At 42.1% G+C, this 17,924-nt stretch overlaps 1 protein-coding gene across 1 annotated transcript; it reads left to right on the top strand.

The window, feature by feature from the left end:
* The first annotated feature begins 2 nt into the window (after positions 1-2).
* NOM1 (nucleolar protein with MIF4G domain 1) lies at positions 3-15,937 on the top strand. Its single transcript, XM_083579492.1, has 11 exons — positions 3-1,096; positions 1,721-1,845; positions 2,506-2,701; positions 4,594-4,917; positions 5,613-5,723; positions 6,068-6,235; positions 7,025-7,146; positions 12,513-12,645; positions 13,885-14,016; positions 14,621-14,730; positions 15,505-15,937. Exons 1-11 carry the CDS (start codon positions 155-157, stop codon positions 15,680-15,682), a joined length of 2,541 nt encoding a protein of 846 aa, XP_083435618.1. The 5' UTR covers positions 3-154; the 3' UTR covers positions 15,683-15,937.
* The last annotated feature ends 1,987 nt before the right edge of the window (positions 15,938-17,924 follow it).

Raw genomic sequence — 17,924 nt, 5'->3', positions numbered from 1 at the left:
AAGGGTTCAGAAGGTTGCAACGAAGGTCCAGCAGGTGGCGCTGCCGTTTCTGAGGCCCGAACCAGCCACCGCGCCAAGATGGTGGCGCCCATGAGGCACAACACCTGAGGGGGGAGAGAGAGAGAGGCCTAGCTTGTGTACACCGGCAGAGGCCATGAAGCGGGCGGCCCCCAATGGCCAGGCGCGCGGCAAGAGGCGAGGGCGGCAGAAGCAGAAGGCCGGGAATCTGCAGAAACTGGGGCTGGCAGTGCGGGAGTTCGTGGCGGCTGCCGGGGGACCCCTCGGCCTCCCCTCGACTCCTCAGCAGGAGCCGCCGGCGTCGAGCAGTCGCAAGAACCGCCGGGAGCTGCGTCGAGAGAAGCGCAAGTTGAAACGGAGCCGGCGGCGTCGTCTCCTGAACGGCGGTGAGGCAGCGAAAAATCCCCGGCCTCCTCCTTCGGCAGCGCCAGCCGGGAAGAGCGAGCAGCCGCCGGAGAAGAAGAAGAAGCAGGTTTCGCTGCCGACCCCGGAGCCAGAGAAGCGCCTCCTCCCCGCCCCCGCCGCCGCTGAGGCCCCTCGAAAGAAACCCGGGAAGGCCTCTCCTTCGGCCTCGGCCCTGGCGCGCAAGCGAGCCTTGCTGGCGGCCAACGAGGAGGAGGAGCGGGAGATCCGGCGGCTGGAGAGGCAGCTGGGGCTCGGCAAGCGTCGGAAGAAGAAGCAGCAGCAGCAGCCGCTGGAAGGGCTGGCGGAGGAGGCGGCGGCCCTGCCTCCCAGCTTCGCCAGGGACGGGCTGGGTTACGTGCTGGGAGCCCTGGAGACAGGGACCCCCTTCTCCGGCCTGTACGAGAGCAGCGAGGGGGAAGTAGAGGAAGAAGGAAAGGGGCCGGAGGAAGAGGGAGGAGAGGGGTCTGAGGGAGAGGGGCTGAGGGGAGATGAGGAGGTGGGCCTGGAAGAAGAAGCCGAGGAGGATTTCGCTCTGGAAGAAGACCCAAGAAGCTCAGGAGAATCCAGTGGCGAAGGAGAAAGTGAGAATGAAGAGGAGGAAAGCAGATCCCCTGGCCTAAGGAGCCCAGAGTCTGGAGCCGAGGAACCCACCTCTCCTGGAGAGCAGGATGAGGTCTGTTTTAAAAAAAAATATTGGAGGATGTTTAGGGGGCCTGTGTGTACCCTTACTTAGTGAGATAGACATGGGTCATAGCTCAGTGGTAGTACATCTGCGTTACAATTAGAAGGTACTTGGTTAACTTCTGCGCATCCCCAGATCAGGCTGAGAGAAACTCCTGGAGGCCTGCTGCAAGTCAGCATGAGCTAAATGGACCAATGTTTAGACTTGGTATCAGGCAGCTCTCTGTGTTTCCTTTGACAAGTGCACATCAACAAGTTTTCTCCTTGGAGAGCAGCAGCTAATCTGAGCTTCCCAATGAGCGTACCTTTCAAACGTCTATAAGTTAGCACACCTGCATTTGTCACAGTCACCGTTTCCATTTTTAGGGACAGATGCCAATGTTAAAATGTGAAGATTTTTACCACGTTGGCTATCGCATTGTCACAGAGCATTTGTTTCCCGCCTTTCTCAATATCAGTGTGCCAGACATTCACATTGATGGCTTACATTATAGTAAAATATACAGAACAGGTTCCTTTTCATTCATAAATCACACAAGATCTCAATTTTCAACAATTTTCTCAAAAATTAAATTATTTAATTAATACGTTGTCTATTTTTTTTTCCTTCTTAAAGAATCCTTGCCAAGATGCTACAAAGTATATTCCCCCACATATGCGAAGGTCTGAAGAGTCAATAGATGCCCCAAAAAGGGAAGAATTGGAAAGGCTGAGGAAAACACTGAAGGGCCTAATTAACAGGTAGTATTTTAATTTTTTGATTTTATTAAATGTCTCTAGCACCCTTCATCCAAGGATCACAAGCCGGTTTACAATGTAAAAATGCAGAAATGTATAACATAGTAACAAATACCCCCCAAACACAGTTTAAAAGGCCAGAGATTGTTTTATTAGCCAAAGACCAGTGAGAAGAGGAATGTTTTTGCTTGGAGCCTAAAGGTATTTAATGAAGGCAAGCCTTCTTGGGGAGAGTATTCCACAAATGGGGAGGCACCTCAGAAAAGGCCTGTTGCCACCCTCTAGACCTCCAGACAGGAAAAAGTATCTCAGATGATGATTTACAGGACAGTTTGTATAGGGAGTATTGAAATTTTCCTTACAGGAATCAGCCAAGACATCACATTTAAGGACTTCTAACTTGCCCTACTGCAATTTTTATTTGTTGCTCCAAGTATTATTGGCATCACTTTGTGTTCAGTTAGGGAAAGAAAGGCAGGAAATAAAACAAATAAATTGAGCTGAATGACCTATCAGTTTTTTTCAAATGGACAAAAGTGTTTTTATAAATATATACTTTGAACACCCATTTTGAAATACATTTCATATGACTCGATGTTAAAATGAAACAGAACATTAAAGCTGATGTTTACCTTTATTTCCATATGATTTATTTTCTGCTAGGTTGAGTGAACCAAATTTAGCCTCTATAAGTGGACAGCTGGAGGAGCTCTACATGGTGAACAGTAGAAAAGATATGAATGAAACGTTGACAGATATCCTTATCAGTGCTTGCGTTACAGAATCAGCAATGCCTTCCAGGCTGGTGATGGAACATGTGCTTTTAGTTAGCATCCTTCATCGGACAGTGGGAATTGAGGTAATTTTTCTGAATCTTCCCCAATGTTGAGTAGCACAGTAATAAAGGAACTTTTCTACTATGCCTTTCCTTTGGATTCTACTAATAATTTCATGACACTTTGGTCATTTTAGATTTTATGATACTTGGTTTTTAAAAAAAAAAAACAATGTCATACCAGGTGCTGTTAAGCAGAATGGTAGAATATAAATAAAGTCCTTATTTCAGAAAATATTCATTAAGTAGTACTTCACACCTTTGTGATGAAAAAGCCAAGGATCTTTGCATGTTGACCACAGAGAAAAGCAACTTCTGCAAATTTCACTCTGTGTGTTCTGCAGTAATGATTTGTTTGCCATAGTTCTGTTAAAACTAACAGGAGGTTTGACACTGGCTTCTAGGAGCCTGAAGTGCATGTTCTGATTTCCAGCCATTTCTGAAAAGGGGCGTTTGTTATGAAAGACCACAGTTAATCGCATAATTGTACTTCTCTCTCTGGCCTTCCTTTTTACAATTCTGCCCACCTCCCCACAAAAAAACTCACACATGTACACACACACACACCTGCAACTTCAGGAATATGTTTCATGCATCTGATGGACTAAAGTCAAGGAAAGCTTATGTCAAGGAAACAAATTTGTTGGTCTTTAAGGTGCCCCAAGGCTCAATTTACAATTTATTTATTTATTTACTGCTATTAGCCCATAAAATATGTACAAAACCCCAAGGCTCTTTGTTGTTTTTGCTGCACAATAGTAGTATAGGTACTTATTGAAAAGGGGGCATTTGTTTAAACAAAGGAGCTTTTCAGTTTTTCTGTAATCAACCAATACCCATAATTAATTGAATACAATTTGTAGAAAGAGGGGTTCATTAGTATTTCTTTGTTGAATCACATCTTTTCCCTCAAGAAGGCAAACTTGAAATGACCTCAAAGGCACTTACTATAATAAAACAATAAGCTGCTGTTGGCAATCTGAAAGTCAGCACGGTGGCGTGGCTAAAATATTGGACTAGGGATGGTGAGACCTGAGGTCAAATGCCCTGACAGGGCAGAGGGGTGTGTGACTTGGTCCTTTGCATTAAAGATAAAGGTAAAGGACCCCTGACAGTTAAGTCCAGTCGCGAACAACTCTGGGGTTGCTGCGCTCATCTCGCTTTACTGGCCGAGGGAGCTGATGTTTGTTCGCAGACAGTTTTTTCTGGGTCATGTGGCCAGCATGACTAAACTGCTTCTGTCGAAACCAGAGCAGCGCACGGAAACACCGTTTACCTTCCTGCCGAGGCAGTACCTATTTATCTGCTTGCACTTTGACTTGCTTTCGAACTGCTAGGTTGGCAGGAGCTGGGACCAAACAACGGGAGCTCACTCCATCGCGGGGATTTGAACCGCCGACCTTCCGATAGGCAAGCCCAAGGCTCAGTGGTTTACACCACATTATCAGTGTGCAAATTTTCTGCAGTCACACATTCATTTTAATAACTGGCCTGCCCTATGTACAGGACCATCACTATCCACTGCAATCTAAGGCTGTTTTCAAAAGTGGTGCTTAAGTGGACTTCTGTGCTTCTCTGTGAATTATATTGAACAGCTACACTTGTTCTTTCTTAATCACCTTGGTATAGCTCATTAGCATTTGCAAGGGTGTCCTGCCAAACGAAAATTCATTCAGATATCACTTGTGAAATAGTCTTGAGTGAAAGGACTTGTCTGTGTAATGCAGCCTAATGCAGTGATTAGTAATCTTATGCTAGCACAGCAGCTAATATTATATATTATTATATATGACTTTTAAATTGCTGGTCAGCAAATTTTAGGACCACAACATTAGTTATACATTGTTGGCTTTCTGTTTTAAAGTGTTTAAATGGTCAGCAGCTCATGGATCATGTTTGTGTGTTAAATGTTCCAGGTTGGTGCTCACTTTTTGGAAACTGTGGTGCGGAAATTTGATGAAGTCTACAAAAGTGAAGCTGAAGGGAAAGAATGCGAGAACCTCCTTATCTTAATTGCTCATTTGTATAACTTTTATGTAGTGCATTCACTGCTGATCTTCGACATCTTAAAGAAGCTTGTTAGCACTTTTTCTGAAAAGGATATTGAACTAATTCTGCTGCTGCTGAAAAATGTAGGCTTTTCCTTGAGGAAAGATGATGCTTTGGCCCTCAAAGAACTTATCACGGAGGCCCAGAAAAAAGCAAACGCAGTAGGAAAGCAATTCCAGGACCAGTCAAGGGTATGAATGCCTTTTTTTAAAGTACCTTTTTGGGGTAACTTTTTCATCAAAATGTGGTATCCCATGCTTTCTGGGATGGAAAGTATCTGTCAGCGTAACAAGGGGCAAGGCATTTTTTGACAATTTTTTCTTCATCCTCTAGAGTAGATTTGGGGGGCACTGGGGGGGAAGGAATCCCTAAAAATCCTCTTCAACCAGGCCTTTAGCTGATTAACATGCGATACTCTTTTAAATGTGTTGTGGGAAGGGGGGTTGTCGATTTGGTTTTTGTTCTTACATTTGTTGTGTATTTTGTTTTTTTATGTTGTGAACTGTGCCGTGATCTGCAGATGAAGGGCAGTATACAAATTTAATAAATAATAGAAATAATCACCTCCCTCTCCCTGTTCCATCCGCAGACAGAAAGCACTGAATACCATCCTAAAACAGTTTTGTAGGAATTTTAGTATCCCTATATTTTCCCAACACCACTTGCACTATGGTATGATGTGTTGGGCATTCTCTGGAAAACATACAAACTAGAGCTGCTTCAGTTCTTCGTAAATCAGTCAAACATTTGATTTTGTTTGACACATTTAAAAATTGGCCTTAGGGGTGGGTATAAAACTTCAGTTCTAGTCCATTTTTTTATGCTACAGATCTTTGCCGTTTTAAGTACTGGAACAATAATGCAGACTTACTGTCTTTCTCTAAAGGTTTGTTTCATGTTGGAGACCATGCTGGCACTAAAAAACAATGACATGAGAAAAATCCCTGGGTACGATCCAGAGCCGGTTGAGAAACTAAGGAAGCTGCAGAGGACACTGGTAAACTCCATGAAAAACCATATTGCTATATTTCTTTCATACACTGTGAACAGACTTGAGTATTGGCAAAAGCTGCTACTAACATCCTGGGCCTTAGGAGCTCCTTATGCAGAACAGCTGACTGTCTTAGTGCAACAAGGTTTGGTTTTCAGTATGAGCATTGGCTGCTGAGTTTACCAGTGGTTCAAAAAGAGGAGCACTTTCAGTTCAAGTAAACCACAGCCTGGGTTTCCATCATATCTGCTGCCAGATGTAACTGGAGGACATCTAATTAGGCTGACAACTAGGTATAAAACTCTTTATTTTAAAAAATCTTCTGACATAGCATTCTTCCATTCTATAAGACTCATAATAGCAGTTCTGGAAAAGAAGCTCAACTTCGCGTGTCATTGGAATCTCTCCTAACTGCTGAACAAGTTGGTCGGTGGTGGATTGTTGGATCGTCATGGAGCGGAGCGCCAATGATTGACAGCACCAGCAACCAAATGCAACCAATACTAACTGTAGGAAAGGTAAATGTGATCCTCACTATTAACGTCATTCTGGAAGTGTGTCTTAAGACAGTCTCCCAAAGAGTAGTCTTGCTCTAGGGATTCTTAATGAGCATAAATGAAGGTATTTGTGGTGGTTGTGCTTAGAAATTTATTCCTTTCAAAATCTGTTCAAAGGTACAGACATACATCATTTTATTTCTATGCCGCATTTCCATAGTTAAAATCAAGCTCAAGGGGGCTTCACGGCAGAAAACTGGTGCTGGTTCCAGATCAAATCCTTGTTGCTGTTTTTTCTTCAAAATAATAATAATTCAGTGGTACCTTGGTTTACAAACTTAATCCGTTCCAGAAGTCCGTTCTTAAACCAAAGCATTCTTAAATCAAGGCGTGCTTTCCCATAGCAGCGGAGAACTCAGTTTACAAACTGAACACACTCAACGGGAAACGGCACATGTTCTGCTTCCAAGGCAAAGTTCACAAACCAAAACACCTACAGTTTTGCAGTGTTCTTAACCCAATTTGTTCATAAACTAAGCTGTTCTTAAACCAAGGTACCACTGTACCCATTTTAATCACACTTTTCAAAAAGTATGAATACCATACTATGTAGTTTGGCCCTGAGGATTACATTTTGAAAATACCTGGGTTTCCTCACTTCCTGAGAAAGTTATGTAGCTTGAAAGCCAAACATTTGACTTTGCTCATATTCCTGTTGAAGATGTTACCAGACTGTTTGAAATTACGAAATTCATCCGCGATATTAAGAGTTTCTGAAATGTTAAGTTTTCAACCCTTTCCCCTACTCAGGTGAGTTCGAAGATTCTGGAGCTTGCTCGTAAGCAAAGAATGAACACGGATATTAGGAGGAATATATTTTGTATCTTGATGACTAGTGAAGACTTTTTGGATGCCTTTGAAAAACTTTTAAAGTAAGTAGCCGCCAGGGTAGGATGATTTCAGAAACTTAAGCCACTGTTCGGATGTGAAATACCTTTCTCATGAATACGAACCGGCAAAGTCTTAGCTGGAGCAAGTGTACACTTTGCCTGGTGCAAACCCGAAACAGTTAGAAACATTCTTGCAATGCAATCTCAAGCATGTTTATTCAGAAGTAAAATATTCAGTGGAGCTTACTTTCAAGTAATTGTGCATAGGATTGAAACCTAAGATACAATCCCATTTTTGAAAAAGAGCTTGCTTCATAGAGGGAGAAAATAATTTTTTTGCACCTTTTTGTGAATTTAGGCCTGTTAACTGAAATCAGATGGCCGGTCCTGATGGTTTGCTTAAAGTGTTGCCTGATGGATGTAAAAAACACACCTTAATGTTCCTTTAATGGCTGTGGATGTTCTCCTGAATGGGCAATCTATCTGCAGGGGGTGGGATCTCAAGCTAGTGCTCTGCAGGGTGAAGGGGACAGCATGAAAGTGAGAGGCTGAATTTGAAGAGGAGAGTTTTAGCTTGGGTTAGCTAAACTGGAGCAGCCTTGTGGTGCTGCACGGACAGCTTTCTGATGTCTGATGGAGCAGCAGCAGACTTGCTGTCTGCCTGTTTCCTGTAAGCTCTTTTTGTAAACTTTAAATTAAATGATTTTTTTTAAATCACAAATTTCTCTCATCCAAAGGCAGGTGCCCACACTTGCTGGGTCAAGGATTCTTTATCCTATATCAAGAAAGGCTACCAGATGCCTCTAGCAGGATCCACTTGCTCAGCAGTTTGAATATAAATAAATAAATTTCTAAGTACATATCTGTGCAAGTGAAGGACTTGTCACTCAAGCCTTGAAGAAGACTCAGGTACTTGATAGTGAGGACAAATAGGTTTCTCGGTAAGGCAAGCTGATTCTTGGACCCTGTCAAAATGAAATGAAACCCTATTGTGCCGCTCCTGGAAACTTTTGCCATGCGCAAAGCAGAGAGTGCATTAACACTGGGGTCTGGAATATAAGCTGTTATTACAAACTGGGACCTAGTGTAAATCGAACCAACATGGAAAGAACAAGGCTCCCAAGGAATGTGAGGCAATCCTGAAAGTAAGCCTGGAGGTTGCATGGCAGGAGATGAGGGTCATGAGTAATCATCAGCTGCAATGGGTCACGGTTGACCCTGAAATCCAGCTTTTTAGCTCTTAGTCGTGGGTTGGATGAATGAGGGACTGTCTGCTCAGGAGCCTGTCAGCAGTGATGAGAATAAAAAAGCTGGAAGAAACTTTTAGTAAAGCTGCTGGGGAAAAGCTCTGCCAGAGTTGAGCAAGAGAAAATGCTCTCCACACTGGAAGTGAGTGGTTTGCAGAGAAACTAGCTGGAGCCTGCAGCCATGAGCAAGAACAACCTCTTCTTAAGCCTCTTATCACCTCTTCTCTATGCCATGAAAGTTTAAGTGGGTTGGACCAGGCCCTTAAATTTGCACACCCCAGAGGCAACACCACACAGTGGGAATAATTCAGAAGCCTGAAAGATGGGGAAGTAAACAGATGAAGAAGCTTATCTGCCTCTATTAGAGGTCCTGTTCACTACCACTGGGGGCATGGGAGGAGAGGAAGATTTGATGGCAGCTCCCTGGAGCGAAGTCAGTCTTAGCGGAATATTGCTCCTAGATAAAGCCATATTGTGATGGAACAGGATTCAGTGCATGTGTAGTAAAAAGCGGAAGGGGTAACAAATCTGGAGGAGATTCATGAGCCGGGCACATTACAATTCCTGCTGAGCAACGCAGGGGTGTCTTGGCAAAGAACTATTCGCTGCGAGACTGTTTGACATTCACATGTTCCTTATGGAAGCATGCTTAGAAATGGCTTGCCAAGCAGACGTAAAAGCTACAGACATTGAATGCTACGGAGCCCCTGGGCAAGGTGTGTTGTATCAGTAGAGTGGTGTGTTTGGAATCAGCTGTTTTAGTATCTTCCCTACTTCAGGGATTTGGGGTGCCTAGGTAGAAATGCCTTACAAATGTTAGCTGCCAAGCTGCTTGTTCGATTCGGGTGTGGATGTAGGTATCACTTTTTGGTGGCTGAATGCACGGACAAATTAGGTAAATAGCAAGAGTAAACCTCACCCTGCTTTTGTTGCTGAAATGCCATTCATCGCAGAAGTCTTCCTAATGTAATGGAGGACACAGGAGGAACTGCTTATGATTAAGGATATTCTGATTCATGTTCTGAGAAACTGGGAGCAAAATGAGTGCCTGTTTAGGAATGCTCAGGGGCCTTGTTACTAGTTGGAATTTGTTTTCTTGTTGGAATTTGTTTTTTGTCTAGAGAAGTAAATATAATTGTTATGGAAATATTCTGTTATGTAAATAACTAATCATGGTTCACTTGTATGTTTTTGGCTACTTGCTAACTTCTCCAGTTCTCTGTTCCCGAGAGAACTTTCAGCCAGGAGCTATTTAATGGTAGCCAAACCACTTTTGAGAGAGGGGATGGTATGAGTTTGTCCATCTATCTGATTACTGTAAATGGTCTGTCGTTATGGCTTTCCCTAAAGTGTCCCCTGATGGGATCTGACAAAAGAGCCTTAATGTTCCTATAATGGCTATGAATGTTCTCTTGAATGGGCAATCTACCTGCAGGGGGTGGGGTCCAAAACCAGGACTCCGCAGGGTGTATACATATGAGGGAGGGTGGGAGAGAAAAGGTCATTTGAATTTAGAGATGAGACCTGCGATTTTTAGCTAGAGTTGTCTAAATTGAGATAAAGCCTCGGAAGGAGGTGCTCTCTGGGATCTGATGCAACATTTGCAGGTTTGCTGCCCGGTGGACTACCTGTTACTATCAAATATGCTTTGCTTGTATATTAACTAAAACATATAGTATAAGGACACAACACAAGTCTCCAGTGCTCTTTCATTTGTAATGTTGCTCCCAGAGTTTATCACTGCTCAAGAAAGCGGCAAGAATCCTCCATTTGAACAAGTAGGCAGCAACGTTATTTAAGATTATGGTGTAGGAGTGGACCCTACGTCTGAAAAGATGAGAAACAGTTGCCACTCAGAAAAGCAAAAGATCTCTTTAAAGGGGTGTGTGAGAGAGAGGCTGCTTTTTGCCTTAAATTATAGGCAAATGGCACACTTACCAAGTGAAGGAATCCTTTTCTGTTTAAACCCAATCAGAGAAAGCCCAAACAAGGAAGCACTTGAAAGAGTGAATATGGAAGCTCAATTAAGCTTCTTAGGTGGAGAGTGCCTAGTAGGAACACATTTCTATGCACCCTTGTTGTGTGCTTGTGAGGTTTCTCGAAAATTTAAGTCCCACTAACCAACTCAGCTGCAGGTGGCTTAAATTAAACTCAATTTTTTTTTACAAAAACATTATTACTGTAAGCAAGCATATATGCACAAATGTAACAGGGGGTCCCATAGACCCCACTATCTAAAATTAAATTCAGCTATGAATCATGGTTGTGTATGAAATGTGAGGTACTCACTTCATGGATTTCGGTGGGCCTTCAGCTGCATCTTCAGGTCAAAAACATTTGAACAATGGTACTAAATCCTGCAGAATAAATACAGTCATACCTCGGGTTGAATGCACTTCAGGTTGAGCGCGTTCGAGTTGTGCTCCGCGGCAACCCGGAAGTAACAGAACGCGTTACTTCCAGGTTTTGGCACATGCGCAGACTCTCAACATGACGTTTCGCGTGTGCGCAGAAGCAGCGAAAAGCGGCGTGCACAAACGTGCCGTCGCTAGTTACATTTGCTTCTAGATGCGAACGAGGCTCCGGAACAGATCCTGTTCGTATCTAGAAGTACCACTGTATATGAGAACCTTAGTGTTCTGGCATCCACATATCTCCCTATGTTCATTCTCAGCTCTTGGGTCAGGAATTGCCAATATTTTTTACTCTGTGGGCACATCTGCAAACTGAAGAAACTTGTGGGCACCACATACACACCTCAACCAAGCACAATTTATTATATTGGCTACAAAAGAATGCTTCTTTCAAGTATAATTTCAGCGGGGCAGTGGTGTGTGACAGGGAGGGTCTCATGTGACAGGGAGAGCACCATTGGTGATCCTTGCCACTAGCTACAGAAATTAGTTGCATTACTTCTGATCCTCTTGACTAATAACATCTTGTGGGGCGATCAGTGGCATTGTTTGCTACAAATTGCACATTATTGTTCCATTGACTTCACTGAAAAGTGGCTTGGTGTAAAATGAAGCATTTTATCTATACCTTAGCAAAATCAGGCCATCCCAGCCATGTAGCTCATCTCCGACTGGGTAACTATAGATGAAAGCCTCGTTTTGAAAGGATGCAAATTTTGTGCTTGACACTCTCTGCATTATAATATTAAGCATTTTTCATTTTAATTGGCTTTAGTGCTGCCAAGCATTTGACAGCTCTGGAATCTAAATCAGACTTATTTGACAGAACAGGTACAGCACAAGTTAAGACTATTCCTTGCCAACAGCGTCTTAATCCTCTGCGTGGTCCAGCTCTGAGAGTAAGGAGGCCGTTCAGTCCTGCCAGACTTTCTGCTGAGACAGCCAGTGGGAACTCATTAATGCTGATTATATTTTTGTAATTAGGTTGGTTGAAATCCCCAACACCCTCAATTAGGAATTGGAAAAACTTGAGAGGGTAGTTTTTCCTTCGGTCACCCACTAGCAATTTCTTAATTCAGAATAGCTTGGCCTCCCCTCGGCCTGGTGCTTTGGGCTACAGCTCTCATCAGCCCCAGGAAGGACAGCTGGTAGTAGATAACCCAGATTTTTGTAACCCAGAGGCCAAACATAGAATTGTAGATTTGCTAGGGACCCTGAGCATCATCCAGTCCAAGCCCCTGCAATGCAGGAATTTGCAATTGTCCTATATGAGGATCAAACCTGCAACCTTGTTGTTAGCAGCACCACACACTAACCAACTGAGCTATCTACATATTGTCATACAGAGGGATTCCCTCTCCCAATTCTTTTGCACACCACTGCATTCAGAGATGGATCGTAGTCCTACCTACCCTTCCTATCAAGACTTTTCTCTTTATAAAAAAATTAGTAATTGTTCCACAGCTGTATATTATGCAAAGCACACAGTTAAGAATGCTTTCTTTTCCAGAAACCCATGGTATGGATCTTGTTGTCCATATATTATTGAAATCATTATGCAGAATACACTGCAATGAAGAAACTGGTTTGGTATAAACTATTTAGATCCTTTTTTTTTTTAACTTGATGCGTAATGGATTGAGTTCGAGTCAAGAATGAATCGGGTGGCAGTAACTCTTCCATTTTATGGTAGTTCAGCCTAAACATTCAGGAAATGGAATTTACATAATGGCAATTGATGTTTTAGGCTTAGGCTGAAAGATCAGCAGGAGAGAGAGATTGTCCATGTCCTCATAGACTGTTGCCTGCAAGAGAAGACTTATAACCCCTTCTATGCATATTTGTCTGCCAAGTTTTGCGAATATGAAAAGCGATTCCAGGTAAGCTAAGAACTTGTCTTTCTCTTTACTGGTTGCACCTTTTAAATTTCTGGGAATGAAAGTGGTATTATCAAATGGTAATATATGGTAGTTAAATACACGACTGCTAAATGTAATAGCTGCATTTATGTAGAAAATACGTTTCGTGTGGGGAGAGCCATAACCCTTCCATATTGCTTGTAAAGCCAAACAACAGCATTGTCTCAGAAAGGAACCACAGCTTAGTGATGGATTGTATGGAAAATATTTCAGAGTCATTCCCTGCCATATCCATTTAAATGATTTGGAGCACATGAAAGTAGACAGACACACAGAGAGAGCGCAAATACACATTCTGGGACCAGTGTGCTCCAGTGTTTAAATTAATCCTCAATTCTGTATTTAGTAAGGGACAGTCTCTCATGACAAGGGCACCATAAGGCAGGAACCTGTAGCTGGAGGCATAAGAGATGCTGTCTGCCCTTTCACACAAATTACCCTCCCTCTGTCCTCTTTCTCCTTGAAACAACTCCAAGGGAAGGAATGACTGATGATGCAAGCGTCAGGGAGAGGACAAATCCATTCTATAGCAAAGCATGGTCTGCATGATCTCTCCTCCTTTCCAAGGAGGCCAGACCAGAAGAAAAAGCAAAAAAAGGGGGGGAAATAAAAAGGGAAGTTCTCTTTTCTGTACCCTATTCTCTTCCACTTCTGATCCTCCAACTGGTTTACGTCTAAAAGTTTCCCTCTGGAGTCAGAGGCTATCACTATTTGGCCTGTCAGAATGTACTGCACATAACTTACAATGCTGCAACAAGTAATTAACTGCACAAAGTGATCCTACCTTATATTGATGATTTGGGGTGGGGGGGGGCAGCTGGCGAAGCTAGCACCGTATCCTATGACCTGCCATAATTCCTTGTGGAAGGTGGGTAGCTTTGATTACAGTGGAGGAGAATGAACTGTGCCAACCCCTAAGCTGGGATAGGGTTGTGCCAGTTTCTGGGACATGTCTAGAAAATAAAGGGGCTTAGATTTAGTGCCCCTCTGCCCACCCCAGCTTGCCCCGCTTTACCTCTAAGCTTTCTGAAGGCAGGGCAGGGTCCTCCAGTGAGATAAATGTCAACCTGCTAGTGTTACCTTCCTCTCTGCCAGCAGAGCAGCACCTTAGATTGCCTTTTGAGGCCCCTCAGCCAGCTTACCTGTGAGAGTAGGATTGTTAATAAACAGCCTTTTCTCTTTTTATTTTTTTAAAACCAGATGACATTCCAGTTCAGTATGTGGGATAAAATAAGAGATTTGGGGAACCTCTCCACTACTGCTTTATCAAATTTAGTTAATCTCTTGGCTCATCTGTTGAAGACTAAGTCTCTGTCCCTCACTGTTTTCAAGGTAAGCAAAACTCTTCTTGTTGTTGTTTTTTTAAAAAAAACTTTACTTTTAGATCTCCTGTTAGACTCATGCATAATGTTCATGTTCTTTGGTATGTAATGTCACCTAACAAGCGAGGCAAATCAAATGGTTATTCTATGGGGGGAAATCTAGGTTTGCAACAGTATCCATGCAGGGGTACCCAGGGTGATGCTGTTTGACCACATCTGCCATCATCCCCAACCAGCATGGCCAGTGGTTGGAGATGATGGGAACTGTAGTTTGACAACAGCTGGCAAGGGCCCTCTTAGCTGCCATTGAGGTTGTTAAGATTTAAGCAAGTTGCTGTTGATCTCATGTTTCATGAAATCTTTCCCACTTCTTTGTTAATTGGCCAGTATGTGCAATAAACAGATGTCTTTTTGCATTGAATTCACAATTAAGCTTTAGATCCCATTGTATATTCAAACAGGTGAGCTGAGCTCTCTGGAATTATTAATGACTGTTCTTTTGGTAATAGTCTACAGGTGATTTATTTAATACTAATAACATTAGCATTTTCATGACAGCTTAATAGCTTGAGAGTGTCTTAAGAGTTTTTGACATTTCATTGCTTTTTAACTAGGTAATTGAATTCAGTGAATTAGACAAGCCAAAAGTCCACTTCTTGCGACAAGTACTGTCTGCACTGTTCTTGAAAACAGATCCAGAAGAACTAAACCACATCTTTGGAAAGTAAGTCATCCTAGGGGTTCCAGGTAGAATTTGTCAAACCATCATTTTAATGAGAAAAGGGGTTCTGTCTCAGGTAGTGTTAGAAACTGAGATATGAAAGCTGGGAGCTAAATGGCACCTTATACCTAGGATATGAGTGCAACAACGGAATGTCTAGGTGCACTTTTTAAAAACAAGAATACAAAGCTGAAAGTGAATGAACCGCTTTATTGGCCAAGGGAGCCGGCGTACAGCTTCCGGGTCATGTGGCCAACATGACTAAGCCACTTCTGGCGAACCAGAGCAGCGCACGGAAACGCCGTTTACCTTCCCACCGGAGCGGTACCTATTTATCTACTTGCACTTTGACGTGCTTTCGAACTGCTAGGTTGGCAGGAGCAGGGACCGAACAATGGGAGCTCACCCCGTCGCAGGGATTCGAACCGCCAACCTTCTGATCAGCAAGTCCTAGGCTCTGTGGTTTAACCCACAGCGCCACCCGCATCCCCTGGTCTCAGGTAGAATTTGTCAAACCATCACCTTACTGTCAAAAAGGGGTTCTGTCTTTTCTCCCCATTACTGTAGTTTAACTGGAACTAGAAGCTGGAACATTTCAGTTCTTCTGCAGAGCCCTAATGTGGTTTTCCTTATGGTGTCACCAGCCTAGCCATACAATGCTCCAGAGTATTTTGTAAGCCTCTATCCTGCTTGCCTGGCTGTACCCTATTAGTGATGTAACATTGCCCTAAAGAAAACACTGGGTTGGTTAACTTGCAGTTCTTTGTGTTTTTCCAGGTTGGCTGACAACCCAAAATTGGGAATGCTGCATGAAGGCTTGAAGCTTTTCCTCACCCATTTCTTGCTGAAGAATAATCAAGCTCACAAAAATGTTGAAGAAGCCACTTTGCTAAAAGAGAGAATTGAACTAGTGACTAGGACTTTGAAAGCAAAAGAATCTAAATTAAAATTATAGTGTTAGGTCCAATGATTTTTATCTATGGGAAATGCGGACTTAATGGGGGCGGGGGAATGACTTGAATGATCTTTCATAAACAGCAGACCTCATGTTCTGATCAGTTCCTTCACAATAATGTGGAGCTGGATTAGGTTTGATATTCAAACTGGCTAGTATTTATTATCCTTCTGTTAAAAGACAAAACACAGTCACTAGTGAAGTCTATTATTATCTATACAGTGTATTTTTGAAAATAAAAGTTTTGTACCCTTGAATTTTAATGTAGCGTTTGAACTTCTTTAAAAAAAATCAACATATGATATGTGATGAACAAACAGCACTAGTGGGATTTAAAGAGGCTTTGTGAAAGTTAGAGGAGTATTGTTAAACAGAAATAGGACAGTAAGGGTATATTAAAATGCAATATCAAATTTAGAAAATGTGTAAAAATGGAAAAATATGGATGATTGGCAGAGAAGCTGATGGAAGTCCAAAAAGTTGAAATCTGTGAAAACTGTTTGATATGGTGAATTTGTATAACAGAAAATTTTAATAAAAATTATATATATAAAAAATTCAACATATGCAAGTGGTATTGCCACATCATGTTTATAGTGCTAATTTAAATTCCTCATTCTCATGCCAGTCTGTTGTCACTCCCCACTCCTCCAATTCATTCTACTAAAATTTTGATAGCTAATGCAAACAGTACATTGAATGTCTCTCTGACAGTCCATTGACTATTGTTATTGAAATCAGTGCAGAAACTAACATTGCTACTCCATGTTACCCACTCCAAATGCTTTGGAAGTCCCTCCCCCTTGAAGGTTCCTTTCTATGTAGTCAAACACTTTTTATACGTACCAAAACCCCATTACTTTACCCATGACTTTCCCTTACTGAATTCCATAGAAGCCAAATGTCGGATGAGGGCAAATGTCTGCTGTCACTTTATGGATTACATTTGCTTAAACTGAAATTTTTGCTAGGGCGTCACAGTTCTCAGGTTCATTTGCTGCATTTTCTTCTGCCTGTGCTTAAACAGAAGCTGATCAAGAGTAGCTTCTTAAGGACAAAAATCAAAATGGTCGCCACACTTTCCTCATGCAGCAAAAGCAACAGAAACTTGTGCCTCCTTAAATACTATGAAATTCATTGTGTGTGCAAAACAAAAGCTTTTTGCTGCAGTAGCTTTATTAGTTTTAAAGTGCCACTAATTATTGATTTTGGTTACTGTCCACAAATCTATGACCTCATCAAATCAAGCTGAGTAAAATAATAATAAGCAAGCCAAGTGGATTTTTTACTTTACAGCAGGGGTTCTTAACCTGTGGTCCATGGATCTCTAGGGGTCCATATACCAGGTGCAAAAAAAATGACTTTTCCATTGGGATTAAATAAATTGTATACAGAATTTTATGTGCATATGCATTTTTCTGGGGTCCATAGCTTTCATCAGATTCTCAAAAGCGGTTTGTGACCCAAAAAGAACCAATGCCTTACAATGTCACTTAAGTTTCACGAGTCTGTATCTTGCCTGACCTTCCAAACACAGGATAAGAAAAGGCAATACATCGGTATTGTATTTGTGAAAGAATCGCTCAACCAGTTCATTTGGTAAATTGAATGTCCATGTAACAAAAATTAGGTCTTCGCTTGTCTTGTGTATACTATGAAACAAGTGTGTGGAACTTCTAACCCTCTAGATGTCATTGAACTGCAACTCATTTATGAATCTCTTCCAATGAGGCATGCCAAAGTAATCTTGAAATACAATAAAAACCATCTACAAAACAACTATGCATATAAAAACAATTAAAACAATTGCATATATAAAACAATTTCAAATAAATTCAGATACTGACAAGATAAGATTCGGTACTTAGATGTCTTGTTGAAAGACAGGTCTTGTTAAAGAAGAAAATATTCAGCAGGCACCAAAAATAAAAGATGGAATTAAATACGGAATTGCAGTATGACTTCAGTTTTATATTTCCTATTGTGGGGAAGAGAGAAGGGTTGTAACTGTTTTTGGCTGTAACTGTCATCCCTGACCATCAACCATGCTGCCTGAGACCCATGGGACTTGTTCTCCAACAACATATGGAGAACATCAGGTTGGCTCTCCCTATGGATAAGAATTCCCTATGGCCAAGGGAAATCTGGCTTCAAATCCCTGTATGTTTGTAAAGCTTGCTATGTATCCCTGGACCCATCAGTCTATGCTATCTCTGAGACTTATTGTAAGAATAATGAGGAA

Source organism: Podarcis filfolensis, assembly GCF_964270895.1.
Source record: "Podarcis filfolensis genome assembly, chromosome: 12".
NCBI classification, from domain to species: Eukaryota; Metazoa; Chordata; class Lepidosauria; order Squamata; family Lacertidae; genus Podarcis; species Podarcis filfolensis.
The sequence above is the reverse complement of the archived record's forward strand: the minus strand, read 5'-3'. Positions and strand labels throughout refer to the sequence as shown.